This window comes from Nyctibius grandis, chromosome 1 (assembly GCF_013368605.1).
Source record: "Nyctibius grandis isolate bNycGra1 chromosome 1, bNycGra1.pri, whole genome shotgun sequence".
In the NCBI taxonomy this organism is placed as follows: Eukaryota; Metazoa; Chordata; class Aves; order Nyctibiiformes; family Nyctibiidae; genus Nyctibius; species Nyctibius grandis.
In genome coordinates this window covers 26282913-26306750 of record NC_090658.1, presented here as the reverse complement: position 1 = coordinate 26306750, position 23838 = coordinate 26282913, and the positions used below count along the sequence as shown (strand labels likewise).

At 37.0% G+C, this 23838-nt stretch overlaps 1 protein-coding gene across 2 annotated transcripts in view; it reads left to right on the top strand.

Moving 5' to 3' along the window:
• SYT14 (synaptotagmin 14) overlaps positions 1–23838 on the top strand; it is a 97277-nt gene that overhangs the window by 4857 nt on the left and 68582 nt on the right. For both annotated transcript variants that reach the window (XM_068395586.1, XM_068395579.1), the window contains exon 2: positions 7569–7616. In XM_068395586.1, coding sequence (XP_068251687.1) covers positions 7569–7616 — 48 coding nt within the window. The remainder of the gene's footprint in view (positions 1–7568; positions 7617–23838) is intronic.

Below are 23838 nucleotides of genomic sequence, written 5' to 3'. Positions count from 1 at the left end.
GCCATATGCTATATTACCAGTTTCCTGGTTGGATTTGTGTTACATCATCACCACTGTAGTGTTAGGGATCTATTGAAATAAAGCAAGCCATTACGTCTCTAATGCCTTTTAGGTAATAGAGTGGGCTACCTTTAAAAAAAAAAAATCTAACCTCTAATGCTCTACAGGCTTCTTTTTGACAAGCTCCTTGTGGGCTGAGTTGAAACTGTCATACCTGATATAAGAACGGTTGATGTGCTCAGAGTGAAATTCTTCTTGAATTCTGTTCGTTTTTAATGCTTAGCACTTTTGCAGATTGGAACTCTTGACGCTCAGGATGGGCATGAGGAAAGCAAACACACGGTCGCTACCTGATTAAAAATGTTGGCTTATATTACTGCCCATCAAAATACAAGGGCTCTACAAGAGCGGAAAGAGTCTTGCTGTCTTCCAGAGAACTTTCAGCTGCTTTAACCATTAGGTCATACTTTCTCTTCACCTTATTCCCAGCCAGATTCAATTACCCTTCTTCCAGCTTTTGTAATGAATGATGCGAGGGATCCACAGCTGATACTCTCAGGCTTTTTCCTGAATATTGTCAGGTTTTGGACTGCATAGGGCAAAGGTTCTATATTGTATGTAAAACTAAATGTGCACCTGGGGATTGAAGTGAGGATTTCAAGTCAGCATTTAATCCTTGCACTTCCTAATTTTTGAGTGTTTGACTCTTAGTGGTGGGAGATGTTTTCTGATTTCTGTGTAAATATCTCTCTAGAGTGTGATGGAGAAACTTCGGGATGGATTTGAAAGTTCATTGTAAGACAGCAAATAAGTGTTGAGTTTGTGAACTAATAGGTCACATACTGCAGGGGAACATATTCTTCAATGTGGAAAGTGGTCGGTTCAGTATGATTGACACACATCTTACAGGTATTTTTGTTTTGTAGTCTAAATCAAGCAGTTTTCCTACTAACTGGGATCTTTTGAAATACAAATTTTTGGTAGTAATTTCCCTTTGTATCACAGACTTACTGTTTTATCTGAAATATGAGAAATCCAGTTACTGATGCTATTTGTGTGAGTATATTTTTCTCACAATTTCTTTGAGTAACTAAAAGGATTAAAATGTACACTTTTAAAATAAATTATACACACAAGTCCATAGATCATTAATCATTAAAAGAAGAAATATTTCTCAGTTTACTTTCTGTTGTGAAACTTTGCTCTAGAGTGGTGTTTCAGTGGTGTTAATTAAAAACTGTAGGAATTAGCTAAAAGTCATACTGATTCTTTATCCCCTTTTTTGCTATCCACTTTTGTTGTTGACATCTTCCTTTATATTTCCAGAAAATTTGACAGCAGTCTACATTGCTTAGCAATGTATATTTAATCTTGTCATTTGCAGTGAAGTAACAGTTCTTGTAGCTGCTGGTTCTCTTTCTATTCTTATTTAAAAATTATCCACATGTTTTGTATCGGGTCAGATTTAAACCATTTGTACTGAATGTTTCTGTGGCTACTTACATTTACTGTATCTCTTAATTTCCACTAGTAAGACTTATCTGAAGAACTATTTGACTGTGAACAAGGTAAAATGAAGAACTTATTAATCTTTTTTCAGTGCTAATTATATTTCAGTTGCCAGAAGAGTAGGGAAGGAGAAGTGTTTCGTCATTATGGGTAGGAAGAAAGCTGAGATAATATTATTTTCATGACGAGGGGAGAAGGTCCATGAGAACCTGTCTGCTTTATGACATAGTCAGCTTAGAAAATCTGTGCTATCTCCATTTCTTTTTGGATTCTGTAAGTCCACGGAGATGCTTCCATTTGTGTCAGTGTGGGTAGGATCAGATGCAGAATTTGTTTGAGAAACAGAAATGGCTGTGCTATTCTTGATTAATTGTCATTGATTGCTGTCATTGATCAGTGTCATTGGTTCTATTGATGACAAATAGAATTAAAAATTAAATATTTTCCATGTGAAAAACTTGTAACGTTTGTCAATACTTTTATGGTCGGATAACAACAAACAAAATATTCTTAAGTCAGGACAGGTAGATGACCTTATCCTTAGGCTAAGAAATTCATAGATAGCAGTCATTTTAAATGGTGCTAGCAGAGAATACAGTCTTTACAGTGCAAGTTTGTATTATAAAACCAGAACGTTGATTTTTAACTTTTACTCTTGAGAACTTCTGGTCTTGAACATGTCTGCTGATAATTTAATCTGATGCTTATTAGTGGATTAGCCAGTAAATATTGTTCTTTATTCACCTGTTTATGTCCACCATCTGTTTTTCCAGGTCCAAGAGTCTTAGTCTATTAAATCACTCCTCATATGGAAGCCATTTCTGTTTTAACCATTTTTATTAACTTTTTTTTGCCTTTCTCTGTGACCTCAGTGGTTCTGTTTTATTCTTTGAGGTGCTAGGACAGCGAGGAGACCAAATCTGCACAAAATACACAAGATGTGGGCACATAATAAGTATATAAAATAGCAAATTTGATTTTTTCTTTTAAACTTACTGTCTATTTTCTAATAAATTCAAATATTTGCTTTTTGACTACTTCCAAGCATTCAACTTTAAACATTTCATTTTTTACATATGCAATATTATTTGTAGACTAAAATTGTAAAACGAATACTAAAGGAATGCAGAGGTGATTTTACACCATGGGTGAGGATGGGCTAATGAGTCGATGTAACCTTTTTAGGAAAAATACCATACTGATGCCAGCTGTAGAGTTGCTGTTCTGTGAAATTCTTTTCAGCTTTGTTTATTTTCCTTTACAGTTAGCTCTGTTCATCTAAAACCAGATTCTTCCTTAAAATCAGTTCATGGTATGAGGCAATTTTTCAAGGAGCAGTTGTGTTGGTATATGTAAGCCAGAACACTTTTGTTATAGTTGCTTTTAGAATAAATTTGTAGTATGTTATATAAAACAGCTTAGCATAAGAACGGATTTTCTAAGTATCTTGTATTCATAGCAAAAGCATTAGTATTTCCACATGCTGCAGACATGTTAACATTAACAGTGTGGTAGGCTTTTTCACTTCTCTCCCATTTTATGTTTCTGCATCATAACACCTCTTTCTATGCATTTGCTGCACAGCACTGTTGTTTCCTTCTCGTTTGACAACCCTGCATGCCTGAGGCAGGTGGCCAGCCTTACCTGTGATCTGTAGATTGACTACGACTGTGGCTGACATGGGGTCACAGAGGAGGAGTGAAGGAGCTCTGCTGAAATGCACGTCCCTTGCCTTTGCTGTGCATGAGCAGCAGCTACTCCTCTGTCATTTGACAAGGTGGGCTCTTAAGGGCTGCAATGAATGCTGTGCTACTCAGCCTGTGCGGTATTGTCATTCTGCACTGGAATTTCACAGATTTGTCAAGGGAAAAAGTAGTTATCTAATGTTGAATAAAATGTTAAGTGAATGTTTGTTGAATGTAGTCCAAACTTATGAAAATGCTAATTAAAATACAACCCTCAGCAGGAAAGTAATTTATCGTACAAAAAGTATGTCCCAAGTTACACCTGATGACAAAGACTTTTGTGATATGGTGTAATGTTCTGCTGCAGCTACTAACATGGATTTGTGGCTGAGCTGAAGAATAATGTATTTTGTATGAGTTACCCTAAGTTGCACCACAGTATTGATGCTGGAACTGAGACTGTGTGACATGTTTGTTGAAGGGATGGAATGCACCCTTGCTGAGTTTGTGGGTGATGCCAGGTAGGGGAGCAGTTAACATGCTGGAGCACAGGGCTGCTATATGGCAGGTGCTCAGCAAGCTGAAAGAAGGGGCTGAAGGGAACCACATGAACTTCAACAAGGACAAATGAAAAGTCCAAGCCCGTGCAGCACTGCAAGCTGCGGACAGTGTGGCCAGGAGCAACTCTGCACAAAAGAACCTGAGGGTCCTGGTGAGCAGCAAGTTGAACATGGACCAGCCATGCGCCTCTGCGGCAATGTAGACCGACCCTGTATCCAGCTATCTTAACCCAGTATGAGAGAGACTGAAAAACTGGAGAGACTCTAGCAGAGTGCTGCTAAGCTGGTGGGGGACTGGAGTACATGGTGCATCAGGAGAGGCTTCAGAAATATGTTTATGTAGTCTGAGGAGACCTGAAGGGGACTCTTATTGTAGCCTCCCACTATATAAGGGGGTATAAGAAATGGAGATGGGTTCTTCAGGTGCACAGTGAAATCGCATGAGGCAACGTGTGTGAGCTACATCAAAGGAAATCCTGACTGGCTATAAGGAAGAAATGGTCACAGTGAGGGGGTGACACCTTACCCGCCTTGCCCTTGGAACTGGTAGTGCCTGGAGAGGTCGTGGAATCTCAGTCCTTGCAGAACTTGGTTGGTTGAGGCCCAGAGGAACCTCCTGTAAAGGTGGTCCTGCTCTGAAGTCTCTCAGGGTGCCAGAGGTCGTTCCCAACCTAAAATCACTCTATGATAATGCCTATGTTAAATTTCCTAGCCAATTATTTTCAGCACCTAGTAGTGGAGTTTCAGCTGAAGTCCAAACATAGTAGAACTTTGAATTTTGAATTGTACTAGTTTTAGAAAGACATACAATTTCACAATTTAATCAATATAAAATTCAGGTGGTGCTTTATCTTCTTTGATGTACAGCTTTTCATTTTTTTGTTGTGATAGTCATCTTGGCAAATAGAAACTTGGTATACAAAATCTCTGTCTTAAATTGAGAAAATTAAACTTCATCAGGTGTTTCAGCTGCCTCTAAAGCATCTGGCCATTCTGTTTGTGCTAAATGTTTGAATGATTTGGATTTTACGGCCACAAAGTTGTCCTCCTTGCTCAAGAGATCTTAAATGTTTTATTGAACGTGCAATTCTAAAATTACTTCGTTTCATTATTTCGCATTTTACTTCCGTTGTCTGAAGTTATGAAAAACTTTGTCCCCAGGTGGTTTTTTGTATTCTCAGATTGCATTTTGGATAAAATATTATGTAGTTTTATTCACAAACTTTGAACTGTTAAGTGGGAGATCATGTTCATAGTCAATATGAAACAGAATTAATAATAATTTCTATCTAAATCAAATTTAAATTTTATTTAACTATTAAAGTATAGTGACCTACCACTATATTAAGATCAGTTACTTTAAAGTAACGTTTAAAGACTGTAAAATTTAAGAGGGTCATACCACCGAACCTTTGGGATTTGTGGGCTGACACAAAACCAGTCTTTTCAGACTGAAATGCTAAATTAGCACTTGATGTCTTGCTGTCATGCAAAATGTTTTCATATTTTCAGTTTAGTTTTTTTTCAATGACTAGGTTATTCAAAGCTGAGAGACTTCTTGGGAGTTGGAAAGACAGGAGAAAGTTGTGTTCATCTGTTAATCTGTGTGTAAAAGCAAGGTGTCAATACTGTATTAGTTCCACAGTTTTGAAGAGCACTGGGGAAAAGAAGAATCTACCCAGGCCACTTGAGGATAATATTTCATGTGTTTAATAAATTGGTTAATTTAAAGTATAAAAGGTGCTTTCTTCAACTTTTATTTTCAAAACATGTAGGTCACTTGATGTATTTTTATTTAACAGTTGATTTCCATACAAAAGCAGTTTGGAAAAAGAGTAGTAGATTAATCACCTATTAAATAAGAAATATCATTCAGCATTTTCTAACAAAATAAAAAGGGAAAATTAAAATCCTGAATGAATGCATGTTAAATTGCATAAATTTATTATGTAGCTTTGTGGTCTATAAAAAGTAACATGAGGATTAATGTAAAGGCTTTATTTAGTGGAACGCCATCATATTTTAGCATCTAAACGATTGAAAAAAGATAGCTTTCTTTAGAAAACAATAGGTAGCAATGCAAAATCCAGACCTAAAATTAGTATTTTGTGATGAGATTTCAAGCTGTTTGATTTCTCTGAGGGCAGTATATAATTAAATCTGCTCACTGTTCTTCTCTGTCATTTCTAGGTGAATCTTTATTTTTAACTAACTATCTAGCATCTGTGTAATGAAAAATTCTTCTTTTTTTTCAGTAAGTTTTATTATTGGGGGAAGAAAATCTAGGGAGAAGAGTTTCAGTCACTCTCTTAGTTTCTCTTTGGTAGCCTGAAGATGATTGCAATGACTTTAAAGAAGATTCTAATCTTCTCCCAAGGTTTGTTTTTTTTTAAAAACACCTTGTTGTTGTGAAACCAGATTTTTTTTTTTTTTACTTAGTTTTTGTTACGTTTTCCTTCTAAAATGTTTTCTGAATGAAAATGATACTGGCCAGCTACTAGAATGCATTGAAAAGAGGGAGTTATTATATTGCTATTATAACTGGGTTTTGTAATGGTGATGACTATACAGAACTCATGGGATCATCAGACTCATTGATACTTGATTTTCCATTCAAGAGTATCTTTGAGGCTTGTATTTCATATTACTGAATATGAAAAAAAAAGTATGTTGACATAAAATGAGGATTCTTTTTAACTTTATACCTCACAGACACTTAATTTTATTTTAGAAGACTTATGTTTTACTCCATTTTTTGGATCCTTTTGATAGTTTTTTTTCTTCTAATATATGCATTTCCTACAGTTATTTCTTTAAAATGCAAATCTAACTACAAATACAGGTACCTTCGTAAAACTTTTACACCACCATCGGTTAGCGTTATCAGTTATGAGTTTTAAATATTAGTTGATATTATATAATAATATCCTTTATTATATGGCTTAATTCCTTTATTATGGAATGAAGGAGAGTAGTAAGTCCTATATAATGATTTCCACATTTTTGAGATGGAAAGAATTTTGTTACCTAAAGCTTGTTTTAGTGTGTTGTGAAGTGTTTGGAGCCCTGTAGTGATTAATGCATATGGAATAGATGTTTTGTGAGTTTTTGGAACTGTTTTGTATTTTCATGAGATTGCAGAGAACTGGCTATGAAAACCCTAGGCAGTTCCCTTCAGTTCTGTATTCATATACATGCAGTCTTTTGTCGTCAGTGGAAAAAGGCTTAGTGGGCATTAGGGTATGGTTAAGATAGGCCATAGTTTGGTGTAGCTTGAAATTTTAAGGTTTGACCGCAGGGCGTATCATTCCAAAATATATTAATTTAAAAGAGAAGAGGATCATTAATACTGTAAATGTATTGAATATAAAGTAATGAATAAAAAAATCAACTCTTCCAATAATTTCTAGATACCATTAAAAGAACTTCTTCAACAGTTCATAACTGCCCATTCCTCCTTCTGCAAGGCTTAGCAATAGCTTGTTTCATGTCCCTTCCCTGTATCGCACCTTCCTCTTTCAACATGGTTGGCTGAATGTATTCTCCTTCCTTTGTTGTCCTCACTAGGTATATTAGGTGTTGGGGTTTTGTTTACTAGCTGTAATTGGAACATTAAAATGTTTTTTATTAAAATGTAAACTAAAGCTTAATATTTCTAGCAACAATTTTGTTATTATTCTCATGTAAGTATTTTTTGCCTTTTTGTTAAATGACTTGATTTTACAGCTTTTTGTTTTACACTGTTTATAAGCCTTATTAAGAAGCCAAATACATTTTATTTGTTAATATTTTCTAATGATTTATTTTCACATAGGTGGAGAACGAACTTGCGGTGTACATGAGCTAATCTGCATTAGAAAAGGTAAGCAATGATTTGTGAAAGTGAACTTCTTAGCTTGTGAATCGTACTGGTGAGAAATCTGCTGCCTAATGTTACAATCTTACATTTTCTGTATCTTAGTGTTGTGTCTTTGTGTTGCAAAATCTTTTGATGCTGACACTGTCAATGAAAAAAAAGAAAAAAAAATAGAAATAAAATGTGAAATTCCAAAATAAAATTTGATCTTTCCCAAGAAGGAAAAATGTGCTCTTCCAATATTCACTGAGTTACATGCTAATGTTGTTCAGCTGTGATAGGAAACCACAGAAACTTCGATCTTTGCCTTGTCCAGGTGTTTGTAGGATGATTTGATTTTTAGTAGTAATAGAAAGTTGTGAGGATATTTTAAACAACTGATGTAATGGACTGGCAATCTGCCTGTGTTTTCAGTTGAGGTCCTAATGACTCAAACTTTGAAAACAACTGTATCAGTGATGAAGCCAGCAATTGATAGAGCATGAAACAGATCTGTGCTCAAGAGAGGACTTTTATAGGTTTAAAGCTGAGTTACAAAGACGGAAGTTGGAGTATGCCAGAACAGCTCAGCTGATATAATGACTAGATGCAGTTCTGTTTTCTGTCCCATTTGCCATCCCTGTGCTCCTTTCTGCAGCACTGCTGTTGAATCTCTGTGTTCTGATCTAAAAGCTAGTCTTAACAAACGAACAAAAAATGTTTCTTCAAGGATTAGTTCCTTGAATTGACTCACCATTGGTTCAGAAGAATCTCCGTGCTTTCAAAAGGAAAGGAGTAGGAAGGTGTGGTGGGAAAAGAGCAGGGCTGCAAGATTCTTTTGATAACAACAAAGTGTTAGACTGGCTCAATAGTATTGTCAAACCATATCACACTTGGTAGGAAGAAATTTTGTTTGGCCTCTGAGTAGAGCTTAGTTTCCATTGCATTTACTTAAAGTTTTTGATGAAATCAGGGTTTTTTTTGAAACATGTAGTTAATATCTCCTAACCTCAGAATTAAGTCTAACTGGTTAAGGTGAAAAATAGCTTTATGGTCACAAGTTATGTTTTCCAAATATCTATTAAAAGAATACTTGAGTGTTGTATGTGGTTTGGAATCATTTCATTCTTGCTTTTTTATTACTACTTTCTCATTTTGAGGGGGAAGTTACTTTTTCCTTTTTATGTTTTGGTGGTTTTTGTTTTGTTTGGTTTGTTTCTTTAAAAAAACTTTTATTACTGTCTGTTTTTCCATTGATGGGTAAGTTGGTACATACAGTGCTCTGTATTCATTCTGTAACACACTGTTTTTCTTTCTGAATTATGAAACTCATTGGATGTTCAGAAAGCCTACTGATAAAGTTTCAAAATCTATTAATCTTGCCAATCCCTATTTGGGTACCCTAGTGATTTTAAGAAAAACAATTTTTCTGCATTCTTGGAGGCAGTGCTGTATGGTTTTTAATGTTATTTCTGGGAAGCTAAATTGGAAAGACGTGCGTTTTTTTTTTTTAAGGTTCAATGTTGTGCTTGAACATTAGATTCTAAGCTCTGTTTGTCATTGATATGATATTATAAACATTTTTTTTTTAGTAACAGTTGCATGGAACCTGTGTTTGAGCATTGCTGGTTATAAATTAGCCAAGGGATAAGTGTGGTTAAAAGAGAAGTACCCTCTTGGTGCCAGTTATACCTGCAAAATGTGGGGCTCCTTTTTTCTTCAGATGAGTTTCCATGTGTATTCTAACCTCATGTGCCCCTATGCCCAGCCATGTTACTAACAAATTTCTCCTTGTAGTGTGTGGAGTGTGTGTGTTCTTGTCTGTCCTCTTGCCCTGCTTCAGGTGTACATATAAAGCAGAAGGTGCTTGCTGTCATACTACAAATATTGTAGTGTTTTGGTTACTTTATCTAAGACTTTACATCGTCTGATACGCATTCAAGACATTTTTATTGTCTGACCAATGGCCGGGCTCCTAAGGATTACTTTATGTGCCAGTTGTCCAGGCCTGGTTGTTTGCCAGGATCAGAGTGCATGCTCAAGATCCATATTGACCTCCTCAGAATAAGAAGGCCTTTCCAAGCTGAGAATTCCTAGCTGCCAGCAGTTTGGAGCTGGTCAAATCAGACCTTCCAGCTCTGTCCTTACTGCCACTGGGTACTCATTTTAAGCTTATACAGGATTGAGTTGAAAAGTTTTGTGACATAGAGGTCTTCCCCTTCACCATCTCTTGACTGTGCTGTGAAAGCCAAGCCTTTTTTGGTCCATGAGCTCAGTGTGGAAGTTTGATGGACAAATTAAGTATTCATATTGACACATGGATAATTCCCTGTAGTCTCATCTTGTGCTAGGTAAGTTTGCACTGTCCTCCTCTCCTTTTTCACTTGTGTCTGTGCGACTGTGGCACCAGGAGAGTACACCCTGGCACTCCTAGCATTCGTTCACTTGTTTTCAATGAATGCTATCTATGAGGCTTTGAGAGTTGGCAGTGTTTGACAAAATGGTTCTGCATTTGCGATTTGCCTGAAAGCCTCCTATGCTTTCTGCCAGGTGATGGGAGGTAACTGCGACCACCAGGTGACTGTAGTTAGACTGCCCATGTGGAATATCTGAAAGAGAGGTTAGTAGTAAATAGCCAGTGTGAGTAACTAGAGTTCTTCAAGACATCCAGTGTACACTTCTGCTTTGTTTGTCTGTCCATCTTTCTGATAGTCCTTCCAAGTACATTGTTGTTAAGAAGGAACTAATGTGATAAACAGTGATGTTCCATCTTATTTGTCCTGTACTGAATAGGGAAAAGGGAAAAGCAAGTAAGCTTGTGTCTTCTATGAATAACGCAAAGGAAAACTTTCCAGTTTCAAGTGATGGAGTGTAATTAGAATTTATATGGGGATTATACCACTTGAAGAACACCTATTGCTGCTGATTAATTTTTCTTTCTGGTTAGCAAAGTAACACATTCCTAAATTGTCTTTTTCTTGCCTGCCCATGCGTTTTTGCTGGGGAAATAAGAACCTTGGGGTATCAGATGATGAAATGTGGAAAGGGACCAGAAAAGTCTACAAGGCTATGTTTGACCACACCATTTAGCTCAAATTATTTAATAAAAACTTCTTATCTATATATTAAGACATAACTGTAATAACAAAACCCAAAGCTTAAAAAGGAAATGTCTGCTCTAAGAATATTAAGCTGTTAAAATGAAAATAATTTGAAACCTCACTTTTTTTTTTAAGTTTTGCATTTCTCAAATTAGCCAAAACCATGGCGGGTTTTTTTTAGTGTTTTTTTATCATCAGTTGTGTTTTTATTTAAAACAGTTGCATTTTCATTTAAAAGCATCATTAAAGCATTTTTGATGTTAACAATACTCCCACTGAAATAGATAAAAGTGATTTGGTTTATAGATTTATTTTTAGCTTTCTAAGACTCAAAGACTTGCAAGTACCAGCTATAATGCTTATTGAATAGATGAGATATCTGAATTCTGGTGTAAATGTGGTACCAATACAGCATCAATACAGAACTCAGATTTGCTAACCAAAGGTGCAGCAATTGTCTAGCGCAAGGCCTGCTCCTGTGTCACATAATGTTGTTACAGCTTCATAGTTGCCCAGGATAGACTGTGGTGGGTCCACTTCTAGTCTGCACAAGAGGGATTATGGTACTCTTATAGTGTTTTGCTTGTTCAGTTTCCTTTTAGCAGATTCATACATTTTTGAGAATAATCTGCAAAGAGCTGATCAGGAGTAAGAAGACTGATGGGCTTTTCTGGAAAGCCTTAAAAACTAATTTGTGTGTATTTTTAAATAGAGGCTTCTTCTAAATGTGTAGATGTAGGGTGTATGTGTCCTGAAAATGTACATATTTTGTGGCCATTATATAACATATAATAGCTGCAAAATACAGAACGAGTCACTTCCCAGCTATAGAAAAGAACTTTAAAGAAGTATGATCAGTTATTACAGAAGTTTGGTAATACAGCACTGAAATTTGTGACTCCTGTGTTTAACGTAGCTAAGTGGTTGAACTGTTTGTGTGGTTTTGTATTTACACATTGTTGAATTCTGGATATTAGAAAAAGGAGAAAGATATTTTTGCTTTTATTATAAATGAACTTCCTCTTTACTTCTGTTATTTAATGCAAGTTTAATTTATGTACACACACATATTCAAATTCTTTTTGTCTAACAATACAAATTGAAGACTTGGTTAAGGAAAGAAGAGTCCTGCTTAGTTTAGTTAGTAGTGACTGAGTTGTTTCATTCAGTCACTTAGGGTCCTTGATAGCAGAAGAAAGTGACAGGGTTTTTCTGAAATTACTTAGTTAAAGGTTTGCCTTTTTTTTTTTGCTGGCTATTTTCCTAACACACAGATGTTTTTGAGAGAGTCATGAGAGTTATGTTGTTATTCCTTTGGTTATTTGCTATGGACATAAAAGAATTTAGGGAACTTAAGATCATACTTCAGAGAAATATATCTTTTTTGGCTGTGGAGTGCCCTGTAGCTAGGCTGTTAGTCTGACTTGGAATCGGCTGTTGATAGATGTACTAATATTTTAATTAAGGCTGTCTTCAGGTTCTGTTTGTACAGACGAGACAGGCTTGCGATGAGTGTTTACGATATTGTGCTGTAACTAAAGAGAAACTTTAACATATTCTGATATGTATAATACTGTGTGACATGGAAGTGATATTAAAGCAGAAAATGCATGGCCATATTTTTAGGTCTCTCTCACCTTTCATTGTTCATTTGTGTATTTTTGAAGTAATGCAAAGTGATACTTCTAACTCAACAATGTATTTTGTATTTAATTCATGGAAATGTAGATTGAGTAACTGAGTAAGGTCTGAGTTGCACAGATTTTTAAAACAATCATTTTTTAAGCCCTTTTTTCTTTTGCGAGATGTTCTTTCCTTTCTATTGTGGCAGTCTCGCAAACAAAGGAAATTATTCAGCAAACTGCCTTTGTGACTAATAATGGAACAGAAGTGCTCTTTAATATGCAAAAGAAAGAAGTTGCAAAAAGACAATGTCTTTGGCTGACAATGAAAAATGTCACTTTTAATAATAATTTTGAAAAGATAAGAAGGTATGAATTTTTGTTTTGTCAGAAGTATATTTTAAGTAGAACTGTATCCTCTTTAATGTTCTGGTCAACTATCCTTATCCATTTGCATGTATCTGAATGTTAAGTTGCCAACTGCATTTAATTCAAATGAAAAAAAAAATCGTATTTATTCATGAGTTTCACTTTACAAGTAGAAACATTATTTTATTCAAAGTGAACTGCATCTGACATTCAAGTTATATTACAGTTTTTATGATACTCTACACTACATAAGTGCCTCTGAAAAAGTAACAAAATCATTTTTCCCCTTTCTCTTTACTGTCATCCAGTTGGTAGAACTTCTTGTCCTTTGTCAAGAGAAAGGTGATACCACAGGTGGTAGCAAATTTCTTTTAAATTAGGTAACCTCATATTAATGTAAAACATTACAAATATATGTTGTTTCTACTCATTTAAGAGTTCAGATGTGGACAGTACAAAATAAAGTGCATTTTCTCTTTTTACAGAGACAGGAATACACACTCTTCATTAAAAAGTACATATAATTAAAGCAACTTTTATAATATACACAGAGAATAGTAATTAAACTGTTTGTAATTGTGCAGTAATTAATTTTAAATAGACAAATGCGTATTTTTTACTAGGGTAGAAGAAATTTTGTCCTTTATCCCATGAATACTAAACTTAATAGATCTGGGAGATATTATAAAAGTATGGCTACATATCAAAAAAATGAAAGTAATAATGTAAGCATTAACAACACTGAAATATATACTAAACTTTGCACTCTGTTGGAAAGCTAATCTGGATTTATACATTTTGGACTAGAGAAAATTTACTATTAAGTAAATATTTTTCTTTGAGGGTATTCATGCCCATACAGGAAGCAAAGTTATGTTTCTGTGTGTTCTCCTCTGTTTGGAGTCTTCTGGAAAGCAGGATCTGCTGGGGTTGCTTAACTCCAACTATCGCAGTACCTTTTCTTCTGTAGCAAGTTTTGTGTTTAAGAACTTTGCTATATCCAAACCCTGGCATTCTTCACTTAAAATGTTCATATAATCATTTTTACTGCATGGTACTTTGCTATGTATCCTAGTGCTGTTCAGAAATCTGGATCCTGGATTGTCTCACATTTTGTTAATTGTGGTGGCTGAAGGAAAAATACGGTTTTAAGATTTTTGTTACGTAGATTTTTTTTTAATAGTAGCGGAGAGTTACTTTGTAGAAGCTATGAACTAGAACCGCAAGCCTCTAGACCCCTGCAGGTCTTTAATACTTTTGTACTGGGACTATTATTTGAGAGTGCCATTAAAAATCTATAGTCACTACTGTTCTCTTACCCACTGTGTGGAGAATACAGTCGTGTAGTGTGCTGTGTAATTGCAACAGGTTATTGGGATTTGGAGGTAATCAAGATGATTCCATGATCTAGGTCTATTCCAAGTAGCAATGCAGTTTCCTTTGCTGTTTCTTTTCAGAGATTTCAGTTGTGAGATACTACTTAAGAGATTAATTCCATATTAGAAGACATTGAGGGACTGGTAAATCAGCAGGGGTGGCAGGCTGACAACTTCCTCAGCCTGTAAGGATTTAGGAGTTAAAAGATTTCTGTCAAAAGTTTAAATCTCCATCTCAGAGTATGGTTTCTGTTATTCCTACATTCTTTCTTGGATCAGTGATATTTTGGAGCCCCGGGTCCTCTTTTTTCCTATAATTAAATTTATCTCCAAAAGACAGTGTCAGCATGGTATTTTAAAAGAAAGGGAAAGGAATCCTGTAAGTGACAAACTGCAGAGGCAGTACTAGAGTTGATACAAGTATTTTTGTGCAGTTACATATGTGATTAGTTAACTTGCTGAACCAAGACCTTTTTAACACAAACTATAATTTATGAAGTATACTGAACTCTGTTTGATGTAAATGTTTAGTCAAGTAATTTAATTGCTTATAATAAAATTAAATAAATTGAATTTTTAAATTAAAATACATTCTAGACTTTCTTCCTGTGTGAAGGAAGTCCTGGAACCTAGATGTTAAAACATTTTTTCTTATTAGTCCTTGTAATTAGATGTTAAGAAAATAAGGTGGGGGGGAGAGGAAGTCCTGATTTATCTCTGTAGCAGTGCAGATGATCTTTCAGCCAGTGTGAAGTGACATAAACTGGATGATGAAAAAAGTTGCTATTATTCCTCATAACTTTCACTGGAATAAAAGTGACACTGGAGTTAGACCAGTGTAGCTGTTGTGACACGGTAATTCCAGTAAATTTTTTTGTGTGAACAGGCACATTTATTTTTTACTTAATGTTAGGTATATGACATTTGTTATAAATTAACCTTTAAATTGCATCTTGTATCACTTCAGATAATGTAAGTTTTCTGTTTTCCCCAGTATTACTTTAAAAGGTTTATAAATAGAATTTTTAAAGGGCATTGTTATTCCAAATAGAAAGTTAAATGAGCACTTTCATCCTGGTTTCATTCTGTTGGTCTTTCAAAACTTCACAGAACCACAGAATGTTAGGGATTGGAAGGGACCTCGAAAGATCATCTAGTCCAATACCCCTGCTGGAGCAGGATTGCCTAGACCATATCACACAGGAACGCGTCCAGGTGGGTTTTGAATGTCTCCAGAGAAGGAGACTCCACAACCTCTCTGGGCAGTCTGTTCCAGAGTTCAGTTACCCTCACTGTAAAGAAGTTTTTCCTCAAATTTAAGTGGAACCTCCTGTGTTCCAGCTTGCACCCATTGCCCCTTGTCCTGTCAAGGGATGTCACTGAGAAGAGCCTGGCTCCATCCTCATGACACTTGCCCTTTACATATTTATAAACATTAATGAGGTCACTCCTCAGTCTCCTCTTCTCTAAGCTAAAGAGACTCAGCTCCCTCAGCCTCTCCTCATAAGGGAGATGTTCCACCCCCTTAATCATCTTCGTGGCTCTGCGCTGGACTCTCTCTAGCAGTTCCCTGTCCTTCTTGAACTGAGGGGCCCAGAACTGGACACAATATTCCAGATGCGGCCTCACCAGGGCAGAGTAGAGGGGGAGGAGAACCTCTCTTGACCTGCTAACCACACCCCTTCTAATACAGCCCAGGATGCCATCGGCCTTCTTGGCCACAAGGGCACACTGCTGGCTCATGGTCATCCTGTTGTCCACTAGGACCCCCAGGTCCCTTTCCCCTACGCTGGTCTCCAACAGGTCTGCCCCCAACTTGTACTGGTACATGGGGTTGTTCTTGCCCAGATGCAGGACTCTACACTTGTGTCACGGTTTAAAGCTGGGCTGGCGATTAAACCTGCAGCAGACGCTCTCTGTTAACCCTCCCCCCCCACCCGAAGGGAAAGGGAAAGGGAAAAGGGAGAGAGACTTACGGGTTGGAAAGTTAAAACAGTTTTAATAAACCTATAATAATGAAAAAGAGTATAATAATAATATTGGAATAATCAAATATATACAAATATATATACAAAACCAAGATCGAGCTCCCCCGATGTCGGCAACGTCACCACCGGCACTGCAGGGCAGGCTCCGGGAAGGCCCAGGCTGGGCCTAGCGACGGTCGAGAGCTGGATTCAGGGATGCACAGATCGGGATCGGGGGCAGCAGGAAAACAGTCGGAGTCCTCCTTGGACACCGGCCATAGCAGAAAGAGCAAGAGCGAGCAAGAGCGAGACCCTCGTGATCCCCCCGCTTTATACCGAGAATGACGTGTATGGGATGGAATACCCTCGTTGGTCAATTTTGGGTCACCTGCCCTGTCTGCTCCCCCCTGCAGCTGCGACGCCCCTTCGGCTTTTCACTTGTAAGCAGTGAGGAATTCAGCGGTGACCTTGGTTTCTCTAAGAAAAAAGTACAGCAAGAGCCTTACTGCACAACATCCCTACCGGTGCCTCAGCGATAACTACAAACTTCGAGCGTTATCAGTCCTGGAAGCAGACACTGTCTGCAAAAACATGCAGTTAGTTTCAGAAAGTGCAGTTACTTAGAGGAGACTTAGCTGAAAGTAAAAATCACTGAAAGGAAAATCGGCCTGGTTTAGGCCAAACCAGGACAACTTGCCCTTGTTATATTTCATTAAATTTCTCCCCGCCCAACTCTCCAGCCTGTCTAGGTCTCTCTGAATGGCTGCGCAGCCTTCCGGTGTGTCAGCCACTCCTCCCAGTTTTGTGTCATCAGCGAACTTGCTGACAATGCACTCTATTCCCTCATCCAAGTCATTAATGAATATATTGAATAGTACTGGTCCCAGTACCGACCCTTGAGGGACTCCGCTAGACACAGGCCTCCAACTGGACTCTGTCTCACTGACCACCACTCTCTGGCTTCTTTCCTTCAGCCAGTTCACAATCCACCTCACTACCCGATCATCCAGACCACACTTCCCCAGTTTAGCTGCGAGGATGCTGTGGGAGACCGTGTCAAACGCTTTATTGAAATCAAGATAGACCACATCCACAGCTTTACCATCATCTATCCACCGGGTTATGTCCTCATAAAAGGCTATCAAGTTGGTTAAGCATGACTTCCCGTTGGTGAAGCCATGTTGACTGCCCCTAATGATCCCCCTATCCTTGATGTGCCTAGAGACAGCACCAAGGACCAGTTGTTCCATCACCTTTCCGGGGATGGAGGTGAGGCTGACTGGTCTATAGTTACCGGAGTCCTCCTTCTTGCCCTTTTTGAAAACTGGAGTGACTTTTGAAAGGTTCATGTTACTAAAAATTGTTAATAATTTTCTTATTTAGGAAATGCTTTTTTCAGTTCTGCATTGAAATTCAATTGTCATTTCATGTTTATGTTCATTTAAAATTGCATGGCACTCAGCATAATGAACTGGATATAGATATTTAAAGTGTTGAAATACACGTAGCTCATGTTGCATGTGCTTGTAATTTGTACTGGAGAGTGTGTAAATTTGCTGTGTAAGAAAGTGCAAGATGCAGGAGAAACAAATGGATAGGGAGCAACATCATAAGACAAGCAGTATAATGTGTATTTAACATAATAAGCTGACAAATGTAGCTATCAGTGGTGGGCTAAGTTAAGAAGTCTGTGCTGCAGAAGAAAGGCAGAATACAAGTTTGGATTGAAGAGGGCAGCATCTTTATACAGAAAAGTTTCAGTTTTAATGTTACCTAAATGTAGCTAAAAAATTAAAACCATTAATAGATGAGATTTAATTGCATGTTTTAAGTTGAGCTAAAATACTTTTCCTGATGCTTGTTTTGGCAAAACGTAAAAGAAGTAGGTACATTTGTAGAAAGGAATTACATAGTTCCAGTGTTTTATATGAGAGAAAGAAGAAAGATGAATACAAAATAAAACAGGAAGCATAGGAAATATGTTTAGAATTTTGTCATTTGACAAGTTTAATAAAATATTTAGAGGGAATTCTGAGTTAATTGTCTGTAATTGATTTTTAGCAGAAACATCAGCTAGTCAATTTTTGTGGTAAATTTGCTTCTGTTTTTTATTTGGAAATTATTCTCATAGTAATGTCAGCTGCCACAGAGTTTATCTTGTTTGTAAAACAGTGCAGGTAGTCAAGAATTTAATTTTTTAAGTCTTCTAACAGAACACTGGATAAAATCTTGCACCCTGTAGGTGTAGCATTTTGTCTAGGTAAACTAGGTTCTATTCACTTGTGATTGCTTCTTCAACTACTCCAGCAAACAGGAAGATAATAATTCTGCTAAATTATTGTGAAACTTAGTGTATTGAGTTTACCTTGTCAGATAAAAGCTGTTTAGAAAGAGCACAAAATCTTGGGTAGCCTTCAAGTTCAGTTACTTACTGATAGAGAAGAGACCATCCTATGTAATTAGTCGTAAAAGGAAAAAATATTTACCTGTAAACTGACACATAAGAAAGTGCAGTTCTTATTCCTGTTGAGTAATCAGTCAGACCAAAGTATTTTACTTCCAAGCTGACTCTGAGATATAGAGGGTTTTGTTTGTTTGTTTTTTTTCCATTATGACATGAGTTGTCTGTGAGAAATAAATTATGTGCTGTTTGGAGATAAATAATTCAAGCACGGAGAAAAGGCAATCAAGGCATGAATCTTATTTTATGGTTCAGTAGCCTGTTCAGCTTTCTGAAAATATGTTAATTTCTGGTGTAAGTCGGAAAGTTGGTATGAAGTGACAAGCAGCAGTGAGTAGCATTTGAACGAAAATACTTTTGAGCTGGACAGCACGGGTTATTTTCCTGATGTAATGGTGTAAAAGCTAATAAGAATAAATAATTCTTCTTCAGGACTAAATAAAAAAAATAGTAGTCCTGTTTATTTAAAAGAATTTAAAAGGCTGGAATATCTTAGATCAAGTTGTAAAAAAACCCAAACAAATAAAACAGGTTATAAATTAAAAACAAGTTTACATTTTTAATTTCAAATGTTTTTGTGCTAGGATCCTAAAGGTAATTGAGGTTCTTTGGATCATAGTGCTAGTGACTTAACTGGCGCACAGAAGAGATGGTATTGCATTTGTAAATGAATAATTAAAACATTACTAAGATCACTGTGTGGCTTTGTACATTACTAGCTAAGCAAGCAGTATGATGTGGAGTGTGAGAGCTCAAAAAATAATTGAATGGATGTTAACTATAATTGAGGGGGGGGTAGATACATATGAAAAACATTAAATGCTTTTTAATTTAATATTAAAAACATTAAATGCTTTTTAATATGTCTGAGGATTTTTATTGTTTTGGTGATATTTATTTAAAGATGCCATTATTTTCTGAAGAGTTTGAAACATCTTTTGGGAAAGAAAAATGGTTAATAACAGGGAAGTTGTTATTTGAGAAATAGATGCTAATTTGATATTTAAGAGGAAGAGATGGTAAGTTTCTGTCTTCTAATAATTGTAATTCTAGTGATGATAATAACAGAAGTGAATTAAAGTGATGTTAATGTAATACTTCTGTAATGAGTATAACTTTCTATGCCATTTCCATAGCCAGCAATTCAATTAGTCTCAATAACTTTGTAATACGACATTTGTTCTTTTAGTATTTCTAAAACTGTTATATTGCTGCAAATTTCAAATGTTGTTTTTCTTAAGAACTGAGCATAATTATGAAGTTTATAGAAGTAGGACACTTGAATTTGAAATATGACTGTGAGAAAGGATTGCCTTTCTACTCATTTGTGATTGTAGAAGAAACCACTGGGAACTTCTGAGAGTTTTTGAAACGTTTTTCTTGGTACAATTAATGCCGAAACCGATCAGAACTTATGAAAATGTGTTTTGAATCAAAATAATTCTGGTGCTGAATGTGGCACAGGTATATTTTATATGCAAAAAAGTACTTTTTTTTTTTTTTTTGCCTGTCTACGAAGTATAATGCTTGACACTTCAACTGTGAGAAACTTAATTGAAGGATTAATGTGATGTATAAAACCTTTATTCGTAGATGGGAATCTGTACTTCAATTTTCCACATGTAAATGTGTACAATTTTATTTGAGGTTTTTTCCTGGCTTTATAATGGTAATACATTAGAGGATTTTAACCTGTTGATACACTTAATCTGTGAACAAGCATTCTAAGATTCTTTACATGGATGCAAATTGATACGGAAATGTAATTTTCAAGTCCTATGTTCACACTGAATTACATAAATAATTAATTAGTCTTGCTGCAGCTAAAGTTTCATTCTTTTTATAAGGTATCAGCCAATGTTTTTTTTTACTCCAGAAAGATGTCATCAGATACTGTGTTTCCACAGAGAATGATACAATTTGCATACAGTGCCTTTTTAAATTAATTAGCTAAAGTACTCGAGAAAAAAACAGAAGTTTTCAAGTTACTTTTAGGTTGTGGTTAACTCCCCTAAGCGCATACTTTGATGGATCAAAGCAGCTTTGATTGATGAACAATATAAGCATAAGTAAAAAAAAAATTTAAAAATTTAAACCTTCAGTTTTAAAAGATCAAATGTGAAATACTTGGAAGTGCACTTTTCTCTGAAGGTGTTGTACAGTTAATCTGTCCTATTAAAAGAGAACATTCACTGTCCTTTATTGTGAATCATAGAATGATTGCAATTCAGTTCAATCTCCTGCTCAAAGCAGTGTGGACAATGAATTGAGGCAAAGTTGTTTAGGACAGCCTGCTCCAATAATAAAGCAATCATCCCCATAGATAAAATTCTGTGGTCCCATTATCTTTATCTGTCTAGTCTTCCTAATCTGCTTTCTTTTTCTGCCTTCTCTTCACTTTCCAACTTGTTCTGTGTACTCAATCCCGATGTTACACCCTCTTCATAACTCATACTTTCCATTTTCTCCCTGGACATCATTAACTTGTGCCTAATTACCACCTTCCACTTCACTCTCGCTTCTGTTGGTCCCTGTGTCCTGGTGAATCGCAGTTTCTTCTTCCTACCTTTTCCGCCACTGCCTCTGTGTTTGATAGATGTTAGAATAGGAAGTTATTGAAGAATGAAGATTTTCTGCTCTTGGCCCAGTCTATGGTCTCATTTGGGTCAGGATCAATAGTTCAAAGAAAACTGGATGTTGTTCCAATAGTCCCAGACATTCTCAGTTATCCATATGCAGTCTCGGGAGGGAGCATGCTTACTGCCAGCAGAACCTTGGGAGATTTCGTCTGTTAAACTTTGAGGTCAAAAATGAATATCCAGTCCTGTTTAACTTATTCATCAATGACCTGGACGAAGGGACAGAGTGTACCCTCAGCAAGTTTGCTGATGACACAAAACTGGGAGGGGTGGCCGGTACAGCAGAAGGCTGTGCTGCCATTCAGCAAGACCTGGACAGCCTAGAGAGGTGGGCGGAGAGGAACCTAATGCAGTTCAACAAGGGCAAGTGTTGGGTCCTGCACCTAGGGAGGAATAACCCCATGCACCAGTACAGGCTGGGGGCTGACCTGCTGGAAAGCAGCTCTGTGGAGAAAGACCTGGGAGTCCTGGTGGACAAGTTCACCATGAGCCAACAATGTACCAAGAAGGCCAATGTCATCCTGGGGTGCATTAAGAGGAGTGTGGCCAGCAGGTCAAGGGAAGTGGTCATCCCCCTCTACACGGCCCTAGTGAGGCCACACCTGGAGTACTGTGTCCAGTTCTGGGCCCCCCTGTTCTAGAAAGACCAGGAACTACTGGAGAGAGTCCATTGGAGGGCTAAAAAGATGATTAGAGGACTGGAGCATCTCTCTTATAAGGAAAGGCTGAGGGAGCTGGGTCTGTTTAGTCTAGAGAAGAGAAGACTGAGGGGGGAATCTTATCAATGCTTACAAATACCTTAAGGGCAGGTGTCAAGAGGATGGGGCCAGACTCTTCTCAGTGGTGCCCAGTGACAGGACAAGGGGCAATGGGCACAAACTGAAACATGAGAAGTTCCATCTGAATATGAGGAGGAACTTCTTTACTTTGAGGGTGCCAGAGCACTGGAACAGGCTGCCCAGGGGGGTTGTGGAGTCTCCTTCTCTGGAGATATTCAAAACCCGCCTGGACGCGACCCTGTGCAACGTGCTGTAGGTGAACCTGCTTTGGCAGGGTGTTGGACTAGATGATCTCCAGAGGTCCCTTCCAACCCTCACCATTCTGTGATACACAAACTGAGGCTTTTGTCGAATCTCGGAGCTTTCCCATATTTAGGAAGATTTCATGAAAATGATAAATGGATGCCTGACAAATGATAAATGAACACCTGTCACATGCCAAATTTTCCTTGCACTAAATCAGGGAACACTAGGGCTTTTAAAAATAATAAATCAGTCATTACTATAGCAATATTTTTTTTTCTTCAGCTCATTCTTGGTCATGGCTTAACTATTTTTTTTGAAACTTAACAAACAAAACCCCTTCAGTGTGAGGCAGAGTTGCCATAAACTTCAGCTATAGCAAGTGATTTTAATTAAATTATGAGCAACTCCAAACAGACTCCTGAAGGGAATATCAGGTAATCTTAGTAGGATGTGCAACCAGGGTCTTCTGTGAACAAAGGGATTTTTTTTTTTCTATTTGTTCATGATGAGGAAAATATTTTTTATTTTAGCTTCCTTTCCTCTCTGGTCCAGAATATAATTCCACTTTTCTCACGTTGTTGCTCTGTTTGATGCAGCAGGACGTCCCATCCTGAAGGACTGATGGGGAACTCTGTAATTCTATGGGTCTCTATTTCTGTTGTACTGTCTGAAATTGAAGATACCACATGCCTGCTCCTTCCTGTTGCACTGTTAGTTTTATTCTGGCCATATTAAGCAGTTATATTGTGTTCTTACATTTCTTGTTCTTTCTTGGACTTCAGTGGGTTGGAAGGTGAAGGGCCGATTTTGAAGGTTTCCAGTTATTTCTAGGTTTGCCTTCATTTCTTCAGGAGACAGCGTTCCCAACTTAACTCAGTTGAGAGTTGCTCATGTTCTTCCTAACTTTTCTGGTATGATCTAACAAAACAAGAAAAAACTTTGCTCAATTTTGATACTGACGAAATAGAGGTTCTAGTCTAATTGGGGGTTTCTGTTTCATCCTTTTGGGACTTCTTTGGTTGCCATTCTGGTATTTCTCTAGTGATTTTGTCAGGAAGGGTGGTTTGAAGTTACTGGCAGGTTCCTTTTCGTGTGAAAATTTTCAGGGTTCTAGGCACAATGTTATGTGATTGCTTCTGGTGAGAGGTAAAAAGTGAAGCAAAAATAATTTTCAGTTTCACATAGGTCTGGATGTCCATCTCAAAACAAGTGCAAATCTGACCAATTCCTTTTAGATGGTGGAAGGTGCATTTCTTTTGATATTTCTTTTCTGTTTTTTTGAAACACACCTGTGTGATTATTTAAGAACAGTACCACAAACACAAACATTCTCTGTCATCCTGCAGAACAAACTGAGGAGGTTGTGGAACTGTGTGTGTTTCTCAGTCAGCACTTTTATGTAGATATAGGAGTCCAGATTTACAAAGGGCATGTATAGACTCGGAGAATAATTTAATTTGGATGGCTCCTGGGAAAGTAATTCACAGTTCAGCCCCCTGCTCAAAGCCGGGCTAACATTAAAGCTGGATTCTGTAACTGATCTAGGCAATCTGTTCTAGTGATTAACCCCTCTCTTATTCTGGATTTTTTTTCCCTCATCTCCAACTGGAATTTTCGTTGTTGCTACTTTGGGCTGTTGACTCTTGTCCTTTTGTATTAAATCTCTGAGAATGCAGAGTATGTTGCTGT